This window comes from Chiloscyllium punctatum, chromosome 37 (genome assembly GCF_047496795.1).
Source record: "Chiloscyllium punctatum isolate Juve2018m chromosome 37, sChiPun1.3, whole genome shotgun sequence".
Taxonomy (NCBI): Eukaryota; Metazoa; Chordata; class Chondrichthyes; order Orectolobiformes; family Hemiscylliidae; genus Chiloscyllium; species Chiloscyllium punctatum.
In genome coordinates, this window is record NC_092775.1 from 12,048,756 (window position 1) to 12,074,727 (window position 25,972).

The 25,972-nt window shown below is 41.9% G+C and overlaps 1 protein-coding gene across 1 annotated transcript in view; it reads left to right on the forward strand.

Moving 5' to 3' along the window:
* Positions 1-25,972, forward strand: part of LOC140462865 (deoxynucleoside triphosphate triphosphohydrolase SAMHD1-like) — a 76,003-nt gene that overhangs the window by 15,015 nt on the left and 35,016 nt on the right. Inside the window, exons 5-11 of the mRNA XM_072556267.1 lie at positions 5,065-5,180; positions 5,998-6,071; positions 11,946-12,095; positions 17,295-17,395; positions 18,699-18,807; positions 19,686-19,777; positions 20,302-20,417. Of these exons, the coding sequence (XP_072412368.1) occupies positions 5,065-5,180; positions 5,998-6,071; positions 11,946-12,095; positions 17,295-17,395; positions 18,699-18,807; positions 19,686-19,777; positions 20,302-20,417 (758 nt within the window). The remainder of the gene's footprint in view (positions 1-5,064; positions 5,181-5,997; positions 6,072-11,945; positions 12,096-17,294; positions 17,396-18,698; positions 18,808-19,685; positions 19,778-20,301; positions 20,418-25,972) is intronic.

Genomic DNA, 25,972 nt, shown 5'->3' on the forward strand with positions numbered 1-25,972 from the left:
ACAGAGAGATCTGGGTGTTCTTGTACACCAGTCAATGAAAGCAAGCATGCAGGTACAGCAGGTAGTGAAGAAGGCTAATAGCATGCTGGCCTTCATAACAAGAGGAATTGAGTATACAAGCAAAGAGGTTCTTCTGCAGCTGTACAGGGCCCTGGTGAGACCACACCTGGAGTACTGTGTGCAGTTCTGGTCTCCAAATTTGAGGAAAGACACTCTGGCTATTGAGGGAGTGCAGCGTAGGTTCACGAGGTCAATTCCTGGAATGGCGGGATTACCTTACACTGAAAGACTGGAGCGACTGGACTTGTATACCCTTGAGTTTAGAAGACTGAAAGGGGATCTGATTGAGACATATAAGATTATGAAAGGATTGGACACTCTGGAAGCAGGAAACATGTTTCTGCTGATGAGTGAGTGCCGAACCAGAGGACACAGCTTAAAAATACGGGATAGACCATTTAGGACAGAGATGAGGAGAAACGTCTTCACCCAGAGAGTGGTGGCTGTGTGGAATGCTCTGCCCCAGAGGGCAGTGGAGGCCCAGTCTCTGGATTCATTTAAGAAAGAGTTGGATAGAGCTCTCAAAGATAGTGGCGTCAAGGGTTATGGAGATAAGGCAGGAAGAGGATGCTGATTAGGAATGATCAGCCATGATCATATTGAATGGCGGTGCAGGCTCGAATGGCTGAATGGCCTACTCCTGCACCTATTGTCTATTGTCTATTGTCTAAAATGGTAATTTTACACCGCAGCAACTAACCTGTTATGGTGCATTCCTCACGGTTAATTGACACTGATTACACGCCTTCAGAATCTGAACAAGTTGCGACTGTACAGGACGTTGGTTCAGTCACTTTTGGAATATTGCATGCAATTCTGGTCTCCTTCCTATCAGAAGGATGTTGTGAAACTTGAAAGGGTTCAGAAAAGATTTTCAAGGATGTTGCCAGGGTTCGAGGATTTGAGCTATAGGGAGAGGCTGAATAGGCTGGGGCTGTTTCCCTGGGGCTTTGGAGGCTGAGGGCGACCTTATAGAGGTTTGTAAAATCATGAGGGGCATTGATAAGATAAATATACAAGGTCTTTTCCCTGAGGTGGGAGAGTCCAGAACTAAAGGACATAGGTTTAAGGTGAGAGGGGAAAGATACAAAAGAGACCTAAGGGGCAACTTTTTCATGCAGAGGGTGGTACGTGTATGGAATGAGCTGCCAGAGGAAATGGTGGAGGCTGGTACAATTGCAACATTTAAAAGGCATCTGGTTGGGTATATGAATGGGAAGGGTTTGGAGGGTGCTGGCAGGTGGGACTAGATTGGTTTGGGATATCTGATCGGCATGGACATGTTGGACCGAAGGGTCTGTTTCTGTGCTGTACATCTCTACAACTCTATAAGTTAAAGGAGATAATGAGGCACCAAGCACTTGACATACGCCTTGAAAATAGAACAATACACAACAGTCCAGGCCATTTGACCCTCGATGTTATGCCGGCCTTTTATCCTACTCTAAGATCAAACTAACCTACATACCCTTCGTTGTACTATCATCCATGTGCCTACCCAACAGTCACTTAATTGCCCCTAATTTATCTGACTCTACTACCACCACTGGCAGTGCATTCCACTCATCCACCACTTTCAGTGTAAATACATTAATTAAATACAGTTTCCCTTTCACAAAGCCATGTTGGCTGTGCCAATTTCTAATTATCCTTCAAAGCCCTTTCACGACGACAGATATAACTCCAGCGATGCTGTTTCCTGCTTTCTGCCTCCCTCCTTTATTCATTAAAGGTTAAATTTATTTATTTACACCATTCGCTAGGACCCTTCCATAATCTAAGGAACTTTGGAAGATTATAACAATGCATCTACTATCTGTGCCAGACTGTAGGATGCAGGCCTTCTAGTGTAAAGAACTTGACAGCTTTTGGGTTCAGTAGTATGCTAGCAACTTTTCCCTCGTGATTGTTTTAAGTCATTCCACCCCACACTCATCTCAGTTATTTTGCAAAACATTCAACACCTTCTATCAGAAAAACACAGTCACAAGATAAACATTTGAAGATTCACGTGTTATTAATTCCGTACCTCTCACGAGCTTTAGTTACTCTTATCTGAGTCAAGATTTGGCGATTACTAGATTACTTACAGTGTGGAAGCAGGCCCTTCGGCCCAACAAGTCCACACTGACCCCGCTGAAGCGTGCCCACCCAGACCCATTCTCCTACATATACCCCTGCACCTAACACTACGGGCAATTTAGCATGGCCAATTCACCTAACCTGCACATTTTTGGACTGTGGGAGGAAACCAGAGCACCCGGAGGAAACCCACATAAACATGGGGAGAATGTGCAATCTCCACACAGTCAGTTGCCTGAGGAGGGAATTGAACCCGGTTTAGATTAGATTAGATTACTTACAGTGTGGAAACAGGCCCTTCGGCCCAACAAGTCCACACCGCCCCGCCGAAGCGTAACCCACCCATACCCCTACATCTACATGTACCCCTTACCTAACACTACGGGCAATTTAGCATGGCCAATTCACCTGACCTGCACATCTTTGGACTGTGGGAGGAAACCGGAGCACCCGGAGGAAACCCACGCAGACATGGGGAGAACGTGCAAACTCCACACAGTCAGTCGCCTGAGGCGGGAATTGAACCCGGGTCTCCAGCGCTGCGAGGCAGCAGTGCTAACCACCATGCTGCCCAACAAAGATGGCGGTGTTGGACTGGGGTGTACAAAGTTAAAAATCGGAGTGCCGCTCCTTCATCAAGTGGTAGTCACCTGATGAAGGAGCGACGCTCCAAAAGCTAGTGCTTCCAATTAAACCTGTTGGACTATAACCTGGTGTTGTGTGATTTTTAACTTTATCTGAGTCAAATACTTGTATAAAGTCACACCCTCTGTTTCTATGTTACTAGCTAGCTTTTTCTCACACTTTGCTTTCTGTCTGTTTATTATCTTTTTAAACTTTGTCCAATATTTTGACCTACAACTCAACTTTGCAGAATTGTACAGTGTTTCTTTCAGTTTAATCCTGCCCCTAACTTCCTTATTTTGGCAGCAGGTCATATTACAAACCCACCAGGAGGAAATACACATCCCAACCAGAGCAGAATGGGTAATTTGAGCTGTGCATATATTTTAAATAATAATCAGGAGTTGAACAATTCCAGAACAGTGACAGTGGGTAACTTTGAGTGTTACTGTTTTTAGATATTGTGGGAACTTTGAACAATAAACAATGGAAAAGGGCCCATTCCCAGTGACTTTCAGCATGGATCATGTCAATTCACATGAATTAAAGGGTGATATTGTGGGTCCACCATGTATGCACCAGAAGCACACAGAGTGAGCAGGTTATAATTAGTCAGTGTCTAAAGCTGAATTGATCATAACCTGCATTTTGGATTTCACTGGCACTGCTAACAAGTTTACTGAAAATCTGTTCACCTGTACAAGGATCATCGACCATAAGCACAGTTTAAAGGTACCTGAAGTACTTTTGGCTTTCATTTGCAACACTACTAGTGGAGATGCAGCATTGTTGGAGCAGGTCTTTTAATCAGGAAGAAGTGATGGGAGGAGTGATATTGTCCTGAAAGATCTCTGAGCAGGAAATCTACTCCCAGTCATGGGGCCAAGGCAGCAGCTCCTGAACTGCAGCATCATGGAGAGGTGGGCAAGGCAACAGAGAGGAGAAGCTATTTGCAGAGGGGGAGGGAGGACTTTCAATAGGAGACCTTACCCACTCCTCGCCCCTCCACCTCAGGAGCAGTGGTTGCAATGGCATCACTTCTCTGAGACGTTGGTGACTAAGATGTGCCACTATCTCAAACTGGATGAACCTGCTACCCTAGAGCAGGGCAAGAGAAGCAGACCCAGTGGCCATCAAAATCTCCATGGCTGTCAACTTCTCCGTGATGTTTCTGGTATCAAAACATTTCTCAGTTTAATGTGCAGCTCTGTATCTGGAAGGTCACTAAGGCATTGTGGTCACTGCCTCCACTCTAAGAAGACTGTGAGATTCTCAGTAATGCAGAGAACCGTTGAATGTAAGCATGTGATTCTGCAAATGCTGTATCACAAAGTGGAGCTCTAACGATACCACAGAGGGATTCTTTAACTTTGAAATGATTTCAGACATGCCAAATATGTGGAATGCTTAATTAGAAGTTCAAATTCTTCTTCCTGAAATTTCACAAATGCTTGGATACCATTTTGTGATTTTGTTTCTATAACGCAATAATAGTAAATCTAGGCCTACACTTAATGTCTTTAAAAAATCATAACCCCTTTCAGTTTAGATGTACTGTTTCACATGCAGTCTGCTTTTCCAGATGACTCTATCATAGCTAGTATTACATTCATTGTACTTTATTTGTACTTTACTTGCATTTATAGATAATTTAATCCACCTGTTCAGAGGTGTTATTACACACCTCTGAAGCTGGTGGGACTTGAACCCAGGCTTTGGAGTAGGGACACTATTGCTGCACCATAAAAGCTCATCTGCCTCCACCTCAGGATATTCCAATTTGCTCTCCACTTCAAAAATACTTATGACTTAATTCACAGCCCATTTACACATAGCCTCTCTCAAATAGAACTGGAGCAATCTGTGTTTTATGATGGTTGATGGTTAAGTATTGCCCAGGAAAAAGAGAGACCTCCTAACTCTTTGAAATACTGCTATAAAACCTGTTATATCTGGCAGATAGGTCCTTGACTGAATATGATGGCACCTCTGACAGGGCAGTGCTGCACTAAAATGCCAGCCAAGGTTTTTGCCCTTTGGTCTCTGAATTGAGATTTAAACACACAACGTCTGACTCCATTGCGAAAGTGTTGCCAATCAAATTACAGAGGAGTAATTAAAACATGCATATTGTTAATTAATTTCCTTAATTGCTCATGTGCAAATTATTGTGTGCAGGAAATTGAAACAGCTGATTTTCATAGGAAAATCAATTGGTATTTACTGATTAGAAACTCTGACAGTTAATGTTTAAAGAACTGTGTAATTTTGTTCAATTGCTCTTTTCTCATCCTTCAGTGTGGCATACCTGGCAGGCCAGTTGATTAAAGCTCTTGCTGAGCGACAACCAGATCTTGATATAAGCCAGCGAGACATTCTGTGTGTGAAGGTAGCTGGACTCTGCCATGATCTGGGTGGGTAAACAAACCTTAAGATAACTGGCTTATAGCTACTTTTTCTTGTCTCCTTTTTTTAAGTAAATCCTCTGAGACTTGTCCAGAATCGAAGGATTCTTGGAAGATTACTATTTGTGTATCCACTATCTCTGTAGCAACTCCCTTTAATATCATAGGATGTATCTCATCTGGTCCAGGGGACTTATCATCCTTTTTAGAATCCCTACAGTGTGGAAACAGGCCCTTCAGCTCAGCACATCCACACCACCCCCCGAAGAGTAACACACCTAGACCCATTCCCCTATTACTCCACATTTCCCCCGACTAATGCACCTAACGTACACATCCCTGAACACTGTGGGTAATTTAGCATGGCCAATCCACCTAACCTGCACATCTATGACCCCCATTACTTTCCCTTGTATTTTTTTTCTAGTGATAGTTATTGTGCTTATTGCCTCTTCTCCTTTCACTCCTTGGTTATTGATACTGGAATGCTGTTTGAATTGAGAAGCAACTTTTATGAACATTCTGCTTGGTTGTTAACAAAAAACACAATTTATGCTGCATTTCACAGCAGTAGCTGCTGTTCCTCCTCACAGCAGTAATTCCTTTGTTGCTCTATTCACCTGTGTCTCTAAAACAAACACTTCCTTTACGGAGTTACCGTGCCAAGGCATGAATTTTCAGTGGGTTTCTATTTTGTTTCCTTTCCTATGTGACAGATTACATAGACCTGTAGGATGTCTCTCTTTAAAGTTAAATGACTTACCCCAAGTAAACTACACCTGTTGATGTGTACAGTAGGTATAACACATCGTCTTTGTTTCCCCAGGTCATGGTCCATTTTCACATCTGTTTGATCGAAAATTTATCCCTAAAGCTCGAGGAAATGATGTTGGCTGGAAGGTAATAACTGCAGTGTCTGAGTAATGCTGAGTGATACTAGAAACAATGAAGTCAACTGGAAGTTATTATCAAATTAACAGGAGAGTACCTTCAAGCATGTATTGTGAGAACTAAATTACCTAACCCTAACAGAAACAGAAGAACCGGAGCAGGTATTCAGCATGTGGTACGGTGGCTCAGTGGTTAGCACTGCTGCCGCACAGCACCAGGGTTCCAGGTTCGATTCCAGCCTCGGGTGACTGTCTGTGTGACGTTTGCACATTCTCCCCGTGTCTGCATGGGTATTCTCCGGGTGCTCCAGTTTCCTCCCACATCCAAAAATGTGCAGATCAGGTGAATAGTGTTAGGTGCATTAGTCAGAGGGAAATAGGTCTGGGTGGGTTATTCTTCGGAGGGTCGGTGTGGACTGGTTGGACTGAAGCGCCTGTTCCCACATTGTAGAGAATCCAATCTAATCTAATGTAGAGCTTGCTCTACCATTCAACTAGATCATGGCGGATCATTCACTTTCCTGTATGATGTCCTTAGCCTTAGTCTCCAGAAATCCATTCACTTCCACCATGGACTTACACAGCTCCTTACAGCAGAAAATTCAAAGGATTTAGCATGTTCTGAGTAAAGAAATTCCTCTTCATTTCAGTCTCTAATTGCTTATGTCATATCCTGAGATGATGACTGGTTTAAGACTCACCAGCTTGGGTAACATCTACGTCTACCCTGTCAAATCCTGAAAGAAATGTGTCAGCTTCAATGATGTGACCCCAAACTCTTTGAAAGTTTAAGGAATATGGACTCAGTCCTCAAGCTCTCCAACTAAAACGGTCCCACCTTCCCAGGGATTACTCTGGTGAACCTCCAGTGCACACCTTTATGGCAAGTAAGCCCTCCATTAAGAATGAAACCAAAATTGTACATTTTAGATTATGTGTGGTGTCCTCAAAGCTCTATACAATGCAGCAAGACGTCTTTACTTCTGTATTCAAACCACCTTGAAAGAAGGCCAAGTTACCAGTTGCTTTTCTAATTACTTCCACCTTTCTGATTTTTCTACTAAAGTGAATAACTTAACACATTATTTTCCATCTGCCATATTTTAGTCTATTTACTTAGCCTGTTCAAGTCCTCTCAATGCCTCCTTGCATCTACTTCGCAACTTAAGTTCCTGCCAAGTTGGGCGCATCACCAAAATATGGAACATTACAGTTAAACCCATATCCGAACCACTAACATAGATTGTGAGCAACTGTAGGCCTAGCACTAATCACTCTAGTACTTCACTAGCAGCAGCCTGTCATCCTGAGAATGATCTGTTTATTGACGTTCTGTGCATTTATCTGTTAACCAGTTCTCAATTCATGTGAGTATATTTCCCCAATCCCATGCCCTTTATTTTGTTCACTAAGTCCTGCATGGAATCTTACCAAAAGCATTCTGAATATCTAAATACACCAGACCAGTTGTTGTCCTTTATCAATGCAGCAATCAATAGCCTCAAAACAACTCCGAACAATTTTACCAAACAACATTTCCATTTCATTAACGGGTCTGCACTCTAACCAATTTTACAATTATTTTCTAAGGGTCTAGTGAGCAAAGCCATTATAATAGATTCCAATATTTTCCCTATTGATATCAATTTGATAGTTTGTGATTCATCATTCTCCCTATACCTCCTTTCTTAAATTCTCATCAAATATTGGCTGTCTTTCAATCAACCAAAACTTTTCTAGAATCTATAGAATTTTGAACGATAACCATCAATGAGTCAATGCATCCATCACTTGTCTAACCTCCTCCTTCAACGCTTTGGGCTGATGCTCATCTGGACCAGAGAATTTGTCAAGCTTCAATTTGGTTAACTTTTCAAGTACTACTTTTTTACTATTACTCATCATTCATAGTTTCACAAAACCCTTTGTCAGCTGATGTTTCTGGGAGATATTTGCATCTTCTTCTGTGAAGGTAGATGCAAAGCGATTATTTAATTTCCCCACCATTTCCTTGTTCTCTGCTATACATTGTTCTGCCCCAACTGCAACAGGCCTACATTTGTCCTAGGTGATTATTTTCCTTTTTACATATTCAAAAAAGCTTTTACACTTCGATGTTTGTGGCTAGTTTGCATTTATATATTCTCTTTTCTCTTTCCTAATGAGTTTCTTGGACCTCCTTTCCTCTGTTTTTTAATTGTTTCCAATCCTTAGGCTTACCAGTTTTTTGGCATTCTAGCATCCTTACAAGCTACTGATCTAATGCAGTATTAAATTCTTTCATTCATCATTGTTGATTTGACCTTTCCCTTCTGATTGAGGTTGTGCCTCAGAGGAATGTTCACCTATAACATAGGAACCTCGATTATCCGAATATCAATTATTCGAATTTTGGATTACTTGAAGAAGATCTCAAGGTCCTGATAGAAACATTACATCAAAGAGGTGTTACCAACATTGATTGAGTCTTTTGTTTACAGTGATTAAAAGTGAATTCAGTTTATTGAAATGCTGCCGAGAGCAATCCTGGACATCAATGGGAGCCCAGGCACCATCTCCAAATGCTGAAAATGTGTTGCTGGAAAAGCGCAGCAGGTCAGGCAGCATCCAAGGAACAGGAGAATCAACGTTTCGGGCATAAGCCCTTCTTCAGGAATGAGGAAAGTATGTCCAGCAGGCTAAGATAAAAGGTAGGGAGGAGGGACTTGGGGGAGGGGCGTTGGAAATGTGATAGGTGGAAGGAGGTCAAGGTGATAGGCCGGAGTGGGGTGGGGGCGGAGAGGTCAGGAAGAAGATTGCAGGTTAGGAAGGCGGTGCTGAGTTCGAGAGATTTGACTGAGACAAGGTGGGGGGAGGGGAAATGAGGAAACTGGAGAAATCTGAGTTCATCCCTTGTGGTTGGAGGGTTCCTAGGCGGAAGATGAGGCGCTCTTGCTCCAACCGTCGTGTTGGAGGAAGAGTGCCTCATCTTCCGCCAGGAACCCTCCAACCACAAGGGATGAACTCAGATTTCTCCAGTTTCCTCATTTCCCCTCCCCCCACCTTGTCTTAGTCAAACCCTTCGAACTCAGCACCGCCTTCCTAACCTGCAATCTTCTTCCTGACCTCTCCGCCCCTATCCCACTCCGGCCTATTACCCACACCTTGACCTCCTTCCACCTATTGCATTTCCAACGCCCCTCCCCCAACCTTTTATCTTAGCCTGCTGGACACACTTTCCTCACTTTTTTGAAGTGAAGCAGCAGCAGTGAGAGACATCAGCAATGTGTGTCTGCTCAGAAATACATCCTGATACAGAGAAAGGGAGCAAGGCAGGATGAGCAAGGAAAAAGGAATCTTCAGAAGACTCTGAGTCCCAAAGGAGAGGCATTGAATCAATTATCCAAATAATCAATTATCCAGGCACAATACTGCCCGCCCATCTCATTCGGATAATCGAGGTTCCTCTGTATGGACTATGTAGTATTTATTTAAATACGAGCCATTGTCTGTGTATCATTAAATTCTCGAGTGCATTTTCTTAAAGGCTCCACTACAGCAAGGTTAATAAATAGGCCTTTCTCATCTTACAGCTCTTAATCCTCAAAATTGCCTGAGCCTTAGTTGACTCTTGATGTCCTGCTCCAGAAACCTGACTTGTAAGCACTCCAGAAATTCATCGTCCATGACATTCATGCTAATCAACTCACTCTGTGTGCAAATTGAAATTGCTCATTATTAATGTATTGCCTTTATTATATACATCCCTTACTGTCCTGATCTATATCTTGCCTAACAATGCCACTATAGTTTGATCACCTAGGCACAACTCCTGTTAAAGTCTGCTGCCTCTTGTTGTTTCTTAGTTCCATCGTGACAATAAAACCTGAATCTAAATGTAAATTGAGACTAACTCTACATCTTAAACCTTCAGTCCAAGATCTTCTGTTACTAATCAGAGTCCATGGAGTCCATGGATGGGATGGCATGCTTGCATGATTGTCCAGGCCGTGTTCACAACCTTCTGTAGTTTCTTACAGCCCTGGGCAGAGCAGTTGCCATACCAAGCCGTGATGCACCCAAATAGAATGGTTTCTTCGATGCAACCGCAAAAGGAGGTGAGATTTCTTATGGACATGGCAAATTTCCTAAGTCTCCTGAGGAAGAAGAGGCATTGTTTTGCCTTCTTGACCAATGCATCTTTATTGGAGGATGAAGACAGATTGCTGATTATTATCACTCCAAGAAACGTGGTGCTCTCAAATTCTCCACCTGAGTTCCATTGATGTAGATAGGGACATGTCCTCCTCCTTCTTCCTGAAGTTAATGATCAGTTCTTTTGTTCTGCTGACATTAAGGGAGAAGATATCGAAGATCCCATGCTTCTATTTTGAAGATCAAGGAATTCATCCCTGGTTTCCAGCCAATATTTATTCTCATTCAACTTCACAAAACAACAATTGGATTGATCTGGTTCTTATCACATGGCTGATTGTGGGACTTGCTGTGCACACATTGGCTGCCACATTTCCTGAATTACATGTGTGACTGCACTTCAAAAGTAACCATTGGCTACAAAGTATTTGTAACACCCTGAGGTTATGAAAGGTTATAAATGTGATTCTGATTTTCTTTTTTTTAATTTTATTGTCACATGTACTCAAGTACACATTCCTGATGAAGGGCTTATGCCCGAAATGTCGACTCTTCTGCTCCTCAGATGCTGCCTGACCTTCTGTGCTGTTCCAGCACCACACTTTTCAACTCTGATCTGCAGTCCTCTCTTTCTCAAGGACAGAGATGCAAGACTACAATGAAAAGTGTATAATATTGCCACACGTGGCACCATCCTGGGTACCAAGGCACCCAGGCACAAAAAGCTTAGGTACAAAGTAGTAAGAGAAGCAAGAATTAAAAATTTAAGCATTACTTCATAGAATATTAGAAAGGTAAAGAAATAAGGTAATAGTTAATATTGAAATCTTTTGTAGTTTAAACTAAGAATAAGTTAAAAGTTCAATAGTCTTTGAGTCCTCCTGTTATCTTGCTCTCCGGGAGACCTCAGCTGTCTGTTCTCGACACCACCACCAGAGATACCGTCGCTTCAGCTGGAACTGCTGTCTCTCCAAACTCCCTAGTGCCTCGGGAACATGCTCGGGCAGAATCCACTCACCTGCTGAGCCGCGACACTGTCACAAGCTGCCGAGGGACCATGCCAGGATTCACCATGAGCTGCTGAGGGACCAGGCTGAGACACCAACATGAGCCACCGAGGGACCAGGCTGGGATTCACCACGAACCGCCGAGGGACTGGGTTGAGACATGACCACAAGCCACCGAGGACCATGCCAGGATTCACCATGAGCTGCCGAGGGACCAGGCTGAGATACCGCCATGAGGGAAGTGAGCAACAAGAGGGGAGAAACACAAAAAAAGGGGAGAAAAGAGAGAAGGAAACAGAAAATAAACTGAAGGAGCAAAAGAGCTCTGATTGGAATGTCCTACTCTGCAGCCATCTTGACCGGAAGGCTTTCCTTCCTGAAGTATATTTTTTGTTTGTCCAGTTCTCCTCTCCCATTTATTTTGCAAATTCTGTCCTTTTTCTGCTGGTTTTCTCCCCTCCCTCCTGGTTAAGCTTCCTGAGACAGATCCATTGCCTGAGGAATGATGATGATGGTCCAATATTCCTTTGTGCCTGCAAGTTTCACTAATAGGAAACCAAATCCTAAACGTTGCCACAAAGATTTGGAAAAGCCCAGGGAGCTGGGGATCCCCAAATTGTTAACCTGGAATAGGGTTTTCACTCTAAGTCTCTGCATCTTAAAATGCTTGAGTGTGATACTATATATTTCATTTGTTCTTCATCTGCATTGAATGATGACTCAATCTTTATTCTTGTACAAAGCACGAAGAAGGTTCAAGGGCCATGTTTGACCACATGATCAAGACCAATAAGCTGGAGGGTATTTTCCAGGACTATGGCCTTGTGTTACCAAAAGACCTTGACTTCATCAAAGAACAGATCGCGGGACCTGAAGAGTCCAATAATGATCCAGTAAGTGTTGATGCTCAGCTACTGGGAAGGAAGCTGCTTTAAAAATAATAATGCACACTTTTTTTGTTTTTATACACTGACTATACTGCAGACATTCTATTAACAAATTAGTGGAAAGGCCCAATGATAAAATTCAATTGATGGAACTGGGGTACATGGGACTGGAAGGCAATGGGTTCAGTTTGTGTTCTGTGCTGAATTGGATGATCAGTAACGGGGAGTGAAATGACCAATAATTTAGAACTGAGAGTTCAAATTCCACTATGAGAGTTTACTAACATTTTTTGAAAAGTCTATAAATTAGAAAAAAAACAGAAAATGAGACTGGGAAGTCATTGAAATGTTTTACAAACTTAACTGTCCTTTAAGAAAGTGAAACTTTTGTTCCTTGGTGGGTCTAAACCTACATGTGACTTTAGTCCCACAGTAACTCAAATGGCTTTGAGCTGTCCTTTGAAATGTCTTAGCAGGTTAATTGTTTGGATGAAATCTGCATTCACAGCAAAGAATTTGGGGAACTCGGAACCACTTTGCCATAATTTGCACTTTCCAGGAATTCATGTAAAAATGTTTTTGGTTGGGGCAATAGACTTCTGCTGCTGTGGGAATGAAAGGATTTAAAAGGAACCTAAGGGGCAACCTTTTCATGCAGAGGGTGGTGCGTATATGGAATGAGCTGCCAGAGGATGTAGTGGAGGCTGGTACATCTTCTTGGGTATATGAATAGGAAGGATCTAGCGGGATATAGGCCAAATTTGTCAAATTCAAGTTGCACTTTGCTGTCAATGATTCTTGATTGAAAGAATTCATGTGTGACATCGGCAAAAACATGAGATTTTGTCTGAAGCCATCCACAGTTCATTAGTAAAATATGTATTAGTAAAACATTACTAAAACTGGAAGACCAAGGTATTGCAATAGAATTTTACAGATGAGTGTCCGTGTCACCAGTACATCATCACCCCATTAGTCGGAAGAAAACTCAGTGCTGCAACAACTGATATTCAATCATAATGATCTCCAGGTGACCCTGAGGGGAGAGTTGGATTTTTGCCCTTTATTGGGCATTAATAGAGTCACAGAGATGAATAACACAGAACCAGATCTTTCAGTCCAAATCATCCATGCCAAACTGACATCTCAAACTGATCTAGTCCCATTTGCCAGCATTTGGCCCATATCCCTCTAGACCCATCCTATTCATATACCCAAGAAGATGTACCAGCCTCCACTGCATCCTCTGGCAGCTCATTCTGTACATGCACCACCCTCTGCATCATAAGTTTGCCCCTTAGGTCCCTTTTAAATCTTTCCCTTCTCATCTTAAAACTATGCCCTCTAATTTTGGACTGCCCTACCCAGGTGAAAATACCTTGGCTCTAACACCCTGTCCATGATTTTATAAAACCTCTATAAAATTCTCCCTCAGCTTCTAATGCTCCAGGGAAAATAGTCCAGGCCTATTCAGCCTCACCTTATAGCTCAAACCCTCCAACCCTGGCTACATCTTTTCTGAACCTTTTCCAGTTTCACAACATCCTTCCTATAGCTGGAGACCAGAATTGAATGCAGTATTCAAAAAGTGGACTGACCAATGTCCTGTACAGCTGCAACATGACCTCCCAACTCCTATACTCAATGCACTGACCATTAAAAGAAAGCATACCAAATGCTTTCTTCACTACCCTACCTGCGACTCTGCTTTCAAGGAACTATGAACCCTAGGTCTCTTTGTTGGTCAACACTCCCCAGGATCTTACCGTTAAGTGTATAAAACCTGCCCTGATTTGACTTACCAAAATGTAACACCTCTCACTTCTCTAAATTAAACTCCCATCTGCCACTCCCTGGCCCATTTCCCCATGTGATCACGATTCCACTGGACTCTGAGGTAACCTTCTTCACTGTTCACTGCAGCACCAATTTTGGTGTCATCTGCAAACTTACTAACCATACTATATGCGAATCCAAGTAATTTATATAAATGACAAAAAGCAGTGGACCCAGCACTGATTCTTGTAGCACACCACTAGTCACAGACCTCAAGCCCAATAAGCAACCTTCCACCACCACCCTCTGTCTTCTACCTTCAAGCTAATTATATATCCAAATGGTAGTTTTCCCTGTATTCCATGTGATCTAAGTTTGCTAACCAGTTTGCCATGCAGAACCTTGTTGAATGCTTTACTGAAGTCCACATAGAAAACATTCACCACTCTGTCTTCATCGATCTTCTTTGTCACATCTTCAAAAACTCAATCAAGTTAGTAATTTCCTACTCACAAGGCCATGTTGACTATCCCTAATCAGTCCTTGCCTCTTAAAATACATGTAAATCCTGTCCTCAGAATCCCCTACAACAATGTACCAACACTGAGGTCAGGCTCATCAGTCTATTGTTCCCTGGCTTTTTAATACCAACTTCATTAAATAATGGCACCACATTAGCCAACCTTTATCAATCTTCTTCATCACTTCTTCAAAAAATGCATTCAAGTTAGTGAGACGAGTTGGACACTAACAAGGCACTTAACAAGCTATAATCCCCCTTCGTTGGTTGTTGCTTAGTGATCATCTCGCATTGTGCTCAAGTAAAGCATAAAAGATAGAGCGAGTTGCTCTCAATGTCAAGGTAGATCCCACCAGACTTTTTTCTGGATTAGTGGTGCTGGAAGAGCACAGCAGTTCAGGCAGCATCCAAGGAGCTTCGAAATCGACGTTTCGGGCAAAAGCCCTGGCTCCTTGGATGCTGCCTGAACTGCTGTGCTCTTCCAGCACCACTAATTCAGAATCTGGTTTCCAGCATCTGCAGTCATTGTTTTTACCCCACCAGACTTTTTGTCTGATCTTGCCACAAATATCGCTCCAGTCCATGTCACTCAATACTTTTCAGGTTCTGCCCAATGAATTCAGACACAGAAATACATAAACCCATCTGTATTTCAAGGCACTGTTTATGGCAGAAAGATAGAAAGAGAGAAGAATCTCAAGAATCAGACATGATTTGGCTGGGAACTCTCTCTCTCCCTATCTGTCTAGATGGAAAAAGCATGTGGAGATAATAGGGATCAAAATAAAACAAAGTCGAGAGTGTGATGCTGGAAAAGCACAGCAGGTCAGGCAGCATCCGAGGAGCAGGAAAATCAATGTTTTAGGCATAAACCCTTCATCAGTAAAGCTTATGCCTGAAACGTCGACTCTCCTGCTCCTCGGATGCTGCCGGACCTGCTGTGCTTTTCTAGCACCCCACTCTCGACTGTGATCTCTCGTGTCTGCAGTCCTCACTTTCTCCTCTCAAAATAAAACATCAGAACATCAAAAATGCAAAGGGTAATAGAAAATAATCTCTACTGCTGATGAACCAAGAGACCAACCAAAAAACCGCTGCCTCAGATTAAAACCTTACACCTGAAGGACACCAGAAGAAATTTAAACTCTTTACTCCCTTCATTTTCCATTTGTACTGAACACTATCCCTTTCTAACTCTGTACTTGTGAAGTTGTATGCTTGACATCATATCTTTATGATTTGTCTTGGGGTTAGCAGATAATAAAATCCCTTTTCCTTTCACTCAAGCAAACCTCTAATTGGTTCCTTATTTGTTCAGTGGAATTTAATTCACCACATTTTAGTTGGAGAGTGGTATAGTTTTATCCTATAAAGAATGTAAATCTTTGTTGTGGTCAGGTTAAAAAGAGAGATGGCCATTTGCCCTCTCGCCTCGTTGTAATGCTCACCTGGAGTGCATTCTGTGACCTTGCTGCTCTCAGTATTTCTACCAAGTCGTATATAATGAGCTGATTCATCAGCTGAGGAAGGGTAGGTCATAGGAGCTAGTCAGCAGTATCTTTGCTTTGGTGCCATGAAACTTCACGGAGGCTGGAGCCATTGCTGAGAACTCCCAGGATGACTCCCTTGCAGCCCATTCTAACATCACCTCTATCCATGTGGGACAGCTGTGTTAGCCCAACCTCCCAGATGTTCAGAGAACTTCTTGGGTTGGTGCCAAGTGGTCCATCTGTTTTTTTTTTACTTTTCTGCAGTGGTTTGCTACAGCTGAATAGATCACTGGGCCATTTCCAAAGACATTTAAGAGTCAATCTTGCTTTTTGTGTCCAAGTCATATGTAGACCAAACTGAATAAGGATGGTAGGCTTCCTTCCCTAAAGGGTACAAGTAAACCAAATGGGATTTTACAACAATGTGTTAGTTTTCTGGCCACTATTCCCAGCATGAAAATTTAATTCCAGTATGATTAATTGTATTTATATTTCACCCATTGCTGCAGTAGTGTGAACCCATGTCCCAGACTTAGCCTGGATCTGCAGATTATTACATGAACATTACCATTATGCTACCAGTTAGCTGTTCATCAGGAAAAGTGTTGTTACCTCTGCCAACCTTTTGGCCAATTAGTTCCAGATCGTCATTGTACTCTGGGTAAAAAGAATTACTCTAATCCCTTCTAAACCTTTGACAACCATTTTCAATCAATTCCTCCATTAATGACCCAATTGCAAAGAGAAATAGGTCCTTCAATGCTTATGTCTGGGCATTTCATGTTTTTATACACCTCAATTAAATCTCCTTCTCAGCCTTGCTGTTCCAGCTAATCTACTCCATCCTCAGAAGTAAAGTAATCTAATTCTGGAGAAATCTTCATGCATTTCCTTTGTTCATTCGAACCCAATCACATCCTTCCAGTAACAGAACAGTACACAAATTTCTATGTTCAGCTCAACACACAATTTATGAAATACCAGCATAACTTTGTTGCTCTAACTTCCCTTTACTAATTGAGTTATGGGATATATTCCAAGTGCACACTAATCACCTTTATGACCTCACCCATTATCTTCGGGGATCTGTAGACACTATGCTACCAAAGTCCTTCTTTCCTCTAAACTGCAAACTATCCTATTTATTCTGTATTCCTATACCTTCCTCAAATGCATTCCATCATATGCCTTTGTATTGTATTCCCTTATCGTGTTTCTGTCTATCAGAGTGGTGCATCTTAGTGCAGTTTATAGCTTTCTTCCTCACTTTGAACCGCACAACCAATTTTTGGATCATGCACAAACTCCTTAATTATGTCTCTAACCCTGAATTTCCATTGACCTCCATCTGCACCATTACAGTTCTGTGATTCTGTGGTCCTGTGAGCTGTATCTAACTCTGGTACCATGTCTTTTCAGTGGCCATATAAAGGTCGTCCCAAAGAGAAAAGTTTTCTTTATGAAATCATTGCCAACAAAAGGAATGGGATTGACGTTGATAAATGGGATTACTTTGTCAGGTAAGCCTTGTCTTTTAATTTCTCTTGGTGATGGATATTCATTAATCTATTGTTTATCACAGTAAGAATTCACCACAAACATTATAAGTTTCATTAAAACCAAATGTGGTATTTTCTGGGTACAATTTCCCATGATCATTGGGTCCTAATAGTGATGCACACAGACATTTGCTCTAGTTTGGAGGACTGTATCAGAATCGGACATTTTAAGTTGCTGAATAAGTTAAGGCCCAGAACTTCAGGGTCATCAGAAACAGCTCTGTGGAAGCCCACTGGAACTTGTCACAAGATGTCCCGGACTTAACTAGGTTGCTACTTATTTAATGTTGCTCCTAGTCAGCTGGAAGAACCTTTTAAGTCAGGAAGAATGGCTTCACCTTCATGTTACACTCACTGCCCATCACCCACCTTCCCACATCCATGCTCAGCACCTCTTCCTTTCACCCTGGCTCACCCTTCATAAAGATAGTGAACATAAAGTCGCACCCATTTAAAACTGAGATGCGAAGTAATTTTTCTTTCGAATGATAATGAATGTTTGGAATTCTTACCACAGAGAGTCGTGGAGGCTAAATCACTGAAAGTATTTGGAGAGGAGGCAGATAGACTTTTCAGATATTAAGGAGTTGAAAGCTATGAGGAGCTGGCCTGAAAGAGGAGCTGAGGCCTGAGCAGATCATCAAAGAGCTTACTGAAGGGAGGGACATGTTTGAAGGGCTGAATAACCTACTCCTGGTCCTATTTCTTAAGTTCTTATGTTCTTTACCATTGAGCAACTTATTACAATATTACAATTCCCCCGTTGACTAATGTCTTCATTTAGGAGTCATGAGATGATTCAGCAGGAAGTGCAGGGCATATTAACTGACATGATTTCTTTAAACTAGAAAGTTGTCAGAAGGCAAAGGTAAAACTCAAAGGAGTATATCTGAAAAAAGTGAAAGGAAAGGAGAACTCAGGAGAGGTTATTAAAATCTCCACACAAAATAGGACAGAGTGTTCAGAAAAAGTTAGGAATCAAATGTCAAGCACACTGCATAAACGAATGACAATGAGAAGAGGGACGGTCGATACAGGACTGAACATGCTGGACGCAGTAGGTAAGTGAGTGTTGTGCACATCGAAACTGTAGTAAGGACATGGTGGGCATCATGGAGACACGGCTGCAAGGGAATCAGACTGGGAGCTAAATATCTAAGGATTTATACATCCTATCAAAAAGACAGGCAGGTGGATATAAGACCAGTTGTATGGTCTTATAATGTGTCAGCCAAGATTAACTGTGTTTATCATGTTTCTGAAGGGACAGTCACCATCTGGGAATCCAGAACAACTTTGACTTTGGACGCTTCCTCCGGTTTGCTCGAGTTTGTGAAGTGGCTGGAACAAAGCAGATTTGCACTCGAGATAAGGTGATGTATGTTGTCAGGTAGAATGGAAGTCTTGTTTGCTTGTGGAATATTTGCATGTCTGCTTTTCACCATCTTCACTCAGGCACACAGGAGCCAATTGAAGCACTTCTATTGTCATAAGACAAGGCTGTGCTAAACTTTTCCTCCTTTTTAGCTCTACTCCTCGGATGGCAGGACCGATCATAAACTCTAAATATAAGGAATTGTGGGGAAGAATGAGTGATCTACAGTTTCACAGCATGTTGTGCTTTCTTTATGTTTATTCTGAAGAGCTGGGTAATGCTGACAAGGTTAGCATTTATTGTCCATTCCAAATTGTCCTTGAGAAGCAATTGTGCGGAACGTTCTGGAACCGATGCAGTTTGTATGTTAAAAGGGTTGCTTCTCAAGGGTTCCAGGTTTTTGATGAAGCAGTGGTGATGGAATGGTAATAAATTTGGGCTTTCCAGCTTTGAATGGATGAGTCCAGCATGTGATTTTACACTAGCATTGAGATGGAAACGGGATGGAAAGGGTGAACGCAGAAAATTATTTTATGCTTTACGTACAGCAATAGCACAAGAGACCCCAAATTCAAATAAATAAAATGCCAATTTGATGACAAAAGGTTCACATTGATCAAATTTAAAAATTAACTGCAGGATAGCATACTGCAATACTTTGATGGAGAAAGTATAATTTACGATGTCAGGATTAGGGTGGCGGGATTTTTAAAATATTTCTGATGCCTGAATAGCTTCCATGTCAGCAATTATTTGGTTTTCCAATTTTAACTAAATTGTACATCACTAGATTTAGCTCCTATCCTACAGGGTATCTGTTACTGACAGATTGTGCTGAACAAGGATTTATTCCAGTTTTCAATATTTTCTCTGCAGGAAGCTGGTGACATGTATGACATGTTTCACACACGCTACACTTTGCATCGCAGAGCCTTTCAACATAGAGTGGTCAACAACGTCGAGAGCATGTGAGAATTGCTGCAGGGATGACATGCATCTCTGACACTTGTTTTTCTTACTTACTTACTCTTTATTGGTCTCTCTTATCTCAGCTCAAATATTCCCCTTTACCCAGCAAGTATTCCTTTCTGCTCCAGGTAGTCTTTTGGAACCCAACCCTCCACATGAACCGAAGGTAGTTATTGTCAACAGCTGGATTGACTCTCCCAAAGAGACATCTCATCTTAAAGGACTGTGCCTCTGACAGTGCAGTGCCACCTCAGTGCTGTGGTGGGGATCAGCCTGTGGATTTGGTGCTCAGGTCCTAGAGTGGGAAAGTTAGGAGCACTGACTAATTGTATTCTGAGCCTATCTCAAGGAGACTAAGTCCAACAACAGGCCATTGTTACTTTGGCTGATCACTGTGCCAGCCTGTCCAGACGAGGGACCAACTCTGGATTTCAATTCATGGCATTTTAAAAGTCCCTTTTGTTTTAAAGAAGCAGTGTGGAAAATATTCCAATAACAGTTTTGAAAATATTTAATCCTTCAGGATCACAGAGGCATTGCTGCTAGCAGATCCACACTTCATGATAACTGGTAAAAATGGGATTAAGTGTACAATGTCCAGAGCAATTGATGACATGGTGGCTTACACCCAACTCACAGGTAGGCATTATCATGTGATTCTGTTGGACCTAAAGCTGTTTTTTTCTCAAATTTTACTGCACTAAAGGAAACTCTTTGGTGCACTGTGCCTGCAGTGATTTATTTCAATTCATCATTAAGTGTAGGAGTTGGGAGGTCATGTTGCAGCTGAACAGGATCTTGGTTCGGCCACTTGTTAAATACTGCATTCAGTTCTGGTCTCCCTGCTCAAGGAAAGATGTTGTGAAATTTGAAAGGGTTCAGAAAAGATTTACAAGGATTTTGTCAGGTTTGGAGGGTTTGAGCTATAAGGAGAGACTGAATAGACTGCGGTTATTTTCTCTGGAGCATCAGAGGCTGAGGGGTGACCTTATAGATAGGGTGAACAGCCAAGATCATTTCCCCAAAGTAGGAGAACCCAAAAGTAGAGGGCATCCGTTTAAGTTGTGAGGGGAGAGATTTAAAAGGGACCTGAGGGGCGACTTTTTCATGCAGAGGGTGGTATGTGTCTGTGGAATGAGCTGGTACAATTACAACATTTAAAAGACATCTGGATGGGTATATGAATAGCAGGGTTTAGAGGGATATGAGCCAAATGCTGGCAAATGGGACTAGATTAATTTAGGATATCTGGTCGGCATGGATGAGTTGGATGGAAAGGTCTGTTTCCGTGCTGTACATCTCTATGACTCCAAATTTTTATCCAGTTCCATTTTGTGCAAGTACTGAATCTGCTTCCAACACTCTTTCAGGCTGCACATTGCGCAAGTTAAAGTGAAAAATTCTTGCTTCAGGGCATAGGTTAGAAAGTACCTGCAGTACTGTATATGTATATGCTGATGGACTGTGTAAAATAATTTCTCAATTCCATCATGTTTCATTCACCAGTTCACTAAAATCGGTCACTTCCCATTATTGCTCCTCCTGCCAGTAGAAACAGTTTTTAATCATGTATTGCCTAAAATAATAACTTCATTAATATGTATTGACAAATCGCAAAATACATTGCAGTCAATAAAGTATGTTAAAACAAAGTTACTGCTGCGTAGTGGGAATTATGGCTATCAATTTGAATTTAGCAAGCCCTCAGCAACATGAAAATGATCAGAAGGATCGATTTTTAATGATGTTGATTGAGGAATAAATATTAAACCAGATTAAAGCACAGTGGTTAGCACTGCTGCCTCACAGCGCCAGAGACCTGGGTTCAATTCCCGACTCAGGTGACTGACTGTGTGGAGTTTGCACATTCTCCCCGTGTCTGCGTGGGTTTCCTCCGGGTGCTCCGGTTTCCTCCCACAGTCCAAAGGTGTGCAGGTCAGGTGAATTGGCCATGCTAAATTGCCCGTAGTGTTAGGTAAAGGGGTAAATGTACGGGAATGGATGGGTTACGCTTCGGCGGGTCGGTGTGGACTTGTTGGGCCGAAGGGCCTGTTTCCACACTGTAAGTAGTCTAATCTAATCTAAATCCTCGGCTCTTCTTCAGAATCGTGCTATGGGATCTTTTAATTCCACCTAAAAGCACAGACAATCTGTTGGTGTGACCATTTCTCTGAAAAGTGACACATATCACTGTGCAACTCACCCTCAGTACTGCACTGAAGTATCAGCCTTTACAATCTCTCAAAATCCATTGTTGTGTTCAGCAACATAATAAATCCTTTCAATTTCATTGCTCTAAGGAGACAAATGTAAGCTTCTCTAGTGTCTCCAAATAATTGAAGTTCCTCATCCCTTGTAGCGGCCTGATAAATCTGTCTGCTCCCTCTTCATACACTGACATCTTTCCTAATATGCAGTTGCTAAATTTGTTGATGATACAAAGGTAGCTAAGAAAAGGACACGAGGACTCTGCAAAGACATAGGGATAGATAAATAAACATGCAAAGGTTTGGCGGATGAGAATGAAAATATAAACTTGTCCAATTTTGTGTGTTATTTAAATGGAGAGAGATGACAGAGCTCTGAGGTACAGAGGGATCTGGGTGCCCTGGTACATGAATCAGCATGCAGATGCAGTAAGTAATTTGGAGGGCAAAAGGAATATTTATTTAACTTTATTGAAAAGGAGGTGGCATATTAAAGTGAGAAACTCTTGCTTCAGGGCAATGGTTGCAGTGTACTTGCAGTATTGTATAAGTATTTGCTGATACCTTGGGTAAAGGGGCTCTCTTATGAAGAAAGATTTAGCAGGTTTGGTCTACACTTATTGGAGTTTGGAACAATGAAAGGTGATTGTATTGAATATATGCAAGGCTGAGTTAGAAAGAGTTTTGTTTGAGAAGGGAGTCAAGATCTATGCACAACAGGCAAAAAAAGAGAGATGAGGCCACAATTAGATCAGCCATAATCTTGTTGAGTGACAGAGAAGGCTTAATGGACAGAATGGCCTTGGTCTTGCTCCTGTTTCTTGTGTTCTCATTTATAGATAGGTCGATAGATATAGATAGATAGATAGATGGATGGATGGACGGATGGACGAACGGACGGACGGACGGACGGACGGACAAATACATACGAAAGCATGACATTAATAAGAAGATTGCAGACATTCGCCTGATATGAATAAAAGTGATTTTATGTGTGGGTGACAGAGAACCTAAGTCACAATGTTGCCATGGAAATGGAGGAGGGTTTGGATGTGGGCACGCTGGCAGTTTTGTCACACAGTGTGTCATGCTGCTTGTTTGTTGCTACTTCCGTGCTATATCTCCAGAAGTAGTATTTAAGGAGTAGGCCAAGTCAAATCGAACCAGCCTTACTATCACTGGTTTCACAACACAGTGAAATTAAAATATTAAATAACCCTCAAAATTGCCCAGTTGTTTCTTGCTGGGCTTTATGAATGACACCAAGTTTATAATTTAAACAAAGTTAACAAGTTATTATTCATACTGTAACTTTAGCAGAGCAAAGTTAAACAAGATAATTAATTAATGTCTGTGTCTTCTTTGATTACGACCTTCTCTCACAGTCATCGACAGCCACAGGATAAATTAATAGTAAATAAAGGAATTGTAACTTTCCAGTTCACTTTACCAGTTTTGAATGATAGTTGCTAAGCCTTTATGCAATCCTTCATGCAATCCTTAGAACACAAATCACAAATGAGCTCTCATCATCACCATCAATTGCTAGAGACCCGTGGACACAGCCTTAGAATTAGAGGGGGTCATTTCAGAACAGAAATGCGGAGACATTTCTTCAGCCAGAGAGTGGTGGGCCTGTGGAATTCATTGCCACGAAGTGCAGTGGAAGCCGGGACGCTAAATGTCTTCAAGGCCGAGATTGATAGGTTCTTGTTGTCTAGAGGAATTAAGGGCTACGGGGAGAACGTTGGTAAGTGGAGCTGAAATGCGCATCAGCCATGATTGAATGGCGGAGTGGACTCGATGGGCCGAATGGCCTTACTTCCACTCCTATGTCTTATGGTCTTATGGTCTTATAGTCCTCATATGTGATCAGCTGATCCGAAGAGAACAGGTCCATTTTGCACACTCCTTTTTCACAGTCACACCTGATCAGACATCAGACAGAATAGCAAATGAGATCTAATGAGTACGAGTGCACAAGTTAGGAAGCTGTGTTCCTGAGCAGACAATAGACTTTTCCTTCTCTCTCTGTTGGTCATGAATTCGACTGCCAGGAGCAGTGAAGCTACCCTGTTGAAGTCAACAGCCTTGTTTTCAATTAGTCTCAGTAATGCCATTCACTTTCAGAATGAGCCCTTCCTCGAATGTTGTCTGTTCCTTTCTCCTGCAGGATGAGGATGGTCAGTTTAATCACTGTGAAACCTTCCTGACTCTCATGTTGCACATGGTGTCATTGCCTGAGTTTACCTGACCATTCTCCAAGAGCTAAGATGATTTCACTCCCTCATGTGAAAGGTGGCAAGAGGCACATTTCTTCAAAGCAGAATTGCAGAAATGTTAAACCACAGAGGAGCCCTTTAGGCAGTCAGATCTGCACTGGCCTCCCAAGATAATAGTCCAATTTCCTCCTGAATGCTTCAATTGAATTTGCTTTCATCGCACTGTCAGGCAGCACATTTGACACCATAACCACTCACTGCATGAAAATGTTCCTCCTGGTGTCTGCATTGCTTCTTTTGCCAATTACTTTGAATGAGCCCTTTTTCCTCTTTTTCTCAATCCTTCCAATAATGAGAACAGCTTCTCCCCACCTATTCAGTCCAGTTTCCTGTGGATACGTGATTTTGGATACGTCTATCAAACCTCATTCTGACCTCTCCAAGGAAATAATCGTAACTTCTCCAATGTGTCTACTTCAAGTTCTTCATCCCTGGAACTTTTCTTGTGAATCTTTTCTGTGCCTTCTGTCATGCATTTGTATCTTTCCTAAAGTATGATGCCCAAAAGCAGACAGTATTCCAGCTGAGGCTGGATCAACTTTATAAAAGCTTAACACAACTTTGTTGTTACATTTGATTATTTTGTTAACAAAGCCTAAAGATACTGCATGATTTATTTACTGCATTTTCAATCTGTCCTGCAACCTTCATTGATTTATGCACAAATCCGTATATCCCAACACACTCTTTAGTACTGTGACATGAAGTATATATCATCTGTCCCTCTCTCTTCTTGACTGCATCATTTTAGGCTTCTGTGAAATTCTGTTGATCATTTGTACGTTCATACTGCTAGCCTATTGCAATCAATTTATTTCATTCTCACTTTGCCACACCTACAAATTGGTATCATTAGCAAATTTTGAAATTTTAATCTTTTTCCACTTTGCAAGTCTTTTACATCTATCAAAGAAATTGTGACCCATGTAATGATCCTTAGGGAACACCACTATCTACCATACTCCAAACTAAAAACAACCATTTTCCATGACTTACTGATTTTCTTTTGTCCTTTATCCAATTTTTCATCCAAACTGCCACTGACCCTCCTTTCCAGAAGCCACAATTTTGTTAACTCATCTTCTCAGTCATCAGCTTGTTACACTGAATGCTGTCAATCACAGTCAACCTGTTAACTGTCAGTCACCACTGAAGGATGCATTTTGTATGGCAACAGCTCAATCAGAGTCTACTTAGAGGTTTAGAGATGTACAGCATGGAAACAAACACTTCGGTCTCACTCATCCGTGCTGACCAGAAATTCTAAATAAATCTAGTTCCATTTGTCAGCATTTGGCCCATATCTCTACATACATTTTTCTATTCATACACCCATCTAACCAATTAATCAAAACACTCTTCCCATGCAGAATAAATGTTGATTTTTCTCTTTTAATTAGTATTCTTGCAAATTCTCCAGTTTGCAAGGCGCCAACAGTCAACAAAATGTCTGTTTTATTCAGTAAGATTCAAGTGAGTGGGCGGCACGGTGGCACAGTGGTTAGCACTGCTGCCTCACAGTGCCAGAGACCCGGGTTCAATTCCCGCCTCAGGCGACTGACTGTGTGGAGTTTGCATGTTCTCCCCGTGTCTGCGTGGGTTTCCTCCAGGTGCTCCGGTTTCCTCCCACAGTCCAAAGATGTGCAGGTCAGGTGAATTGGCCATGCTAAATTGCCCGTAGTGTTAGGTTAGGAGTATGGGTGGG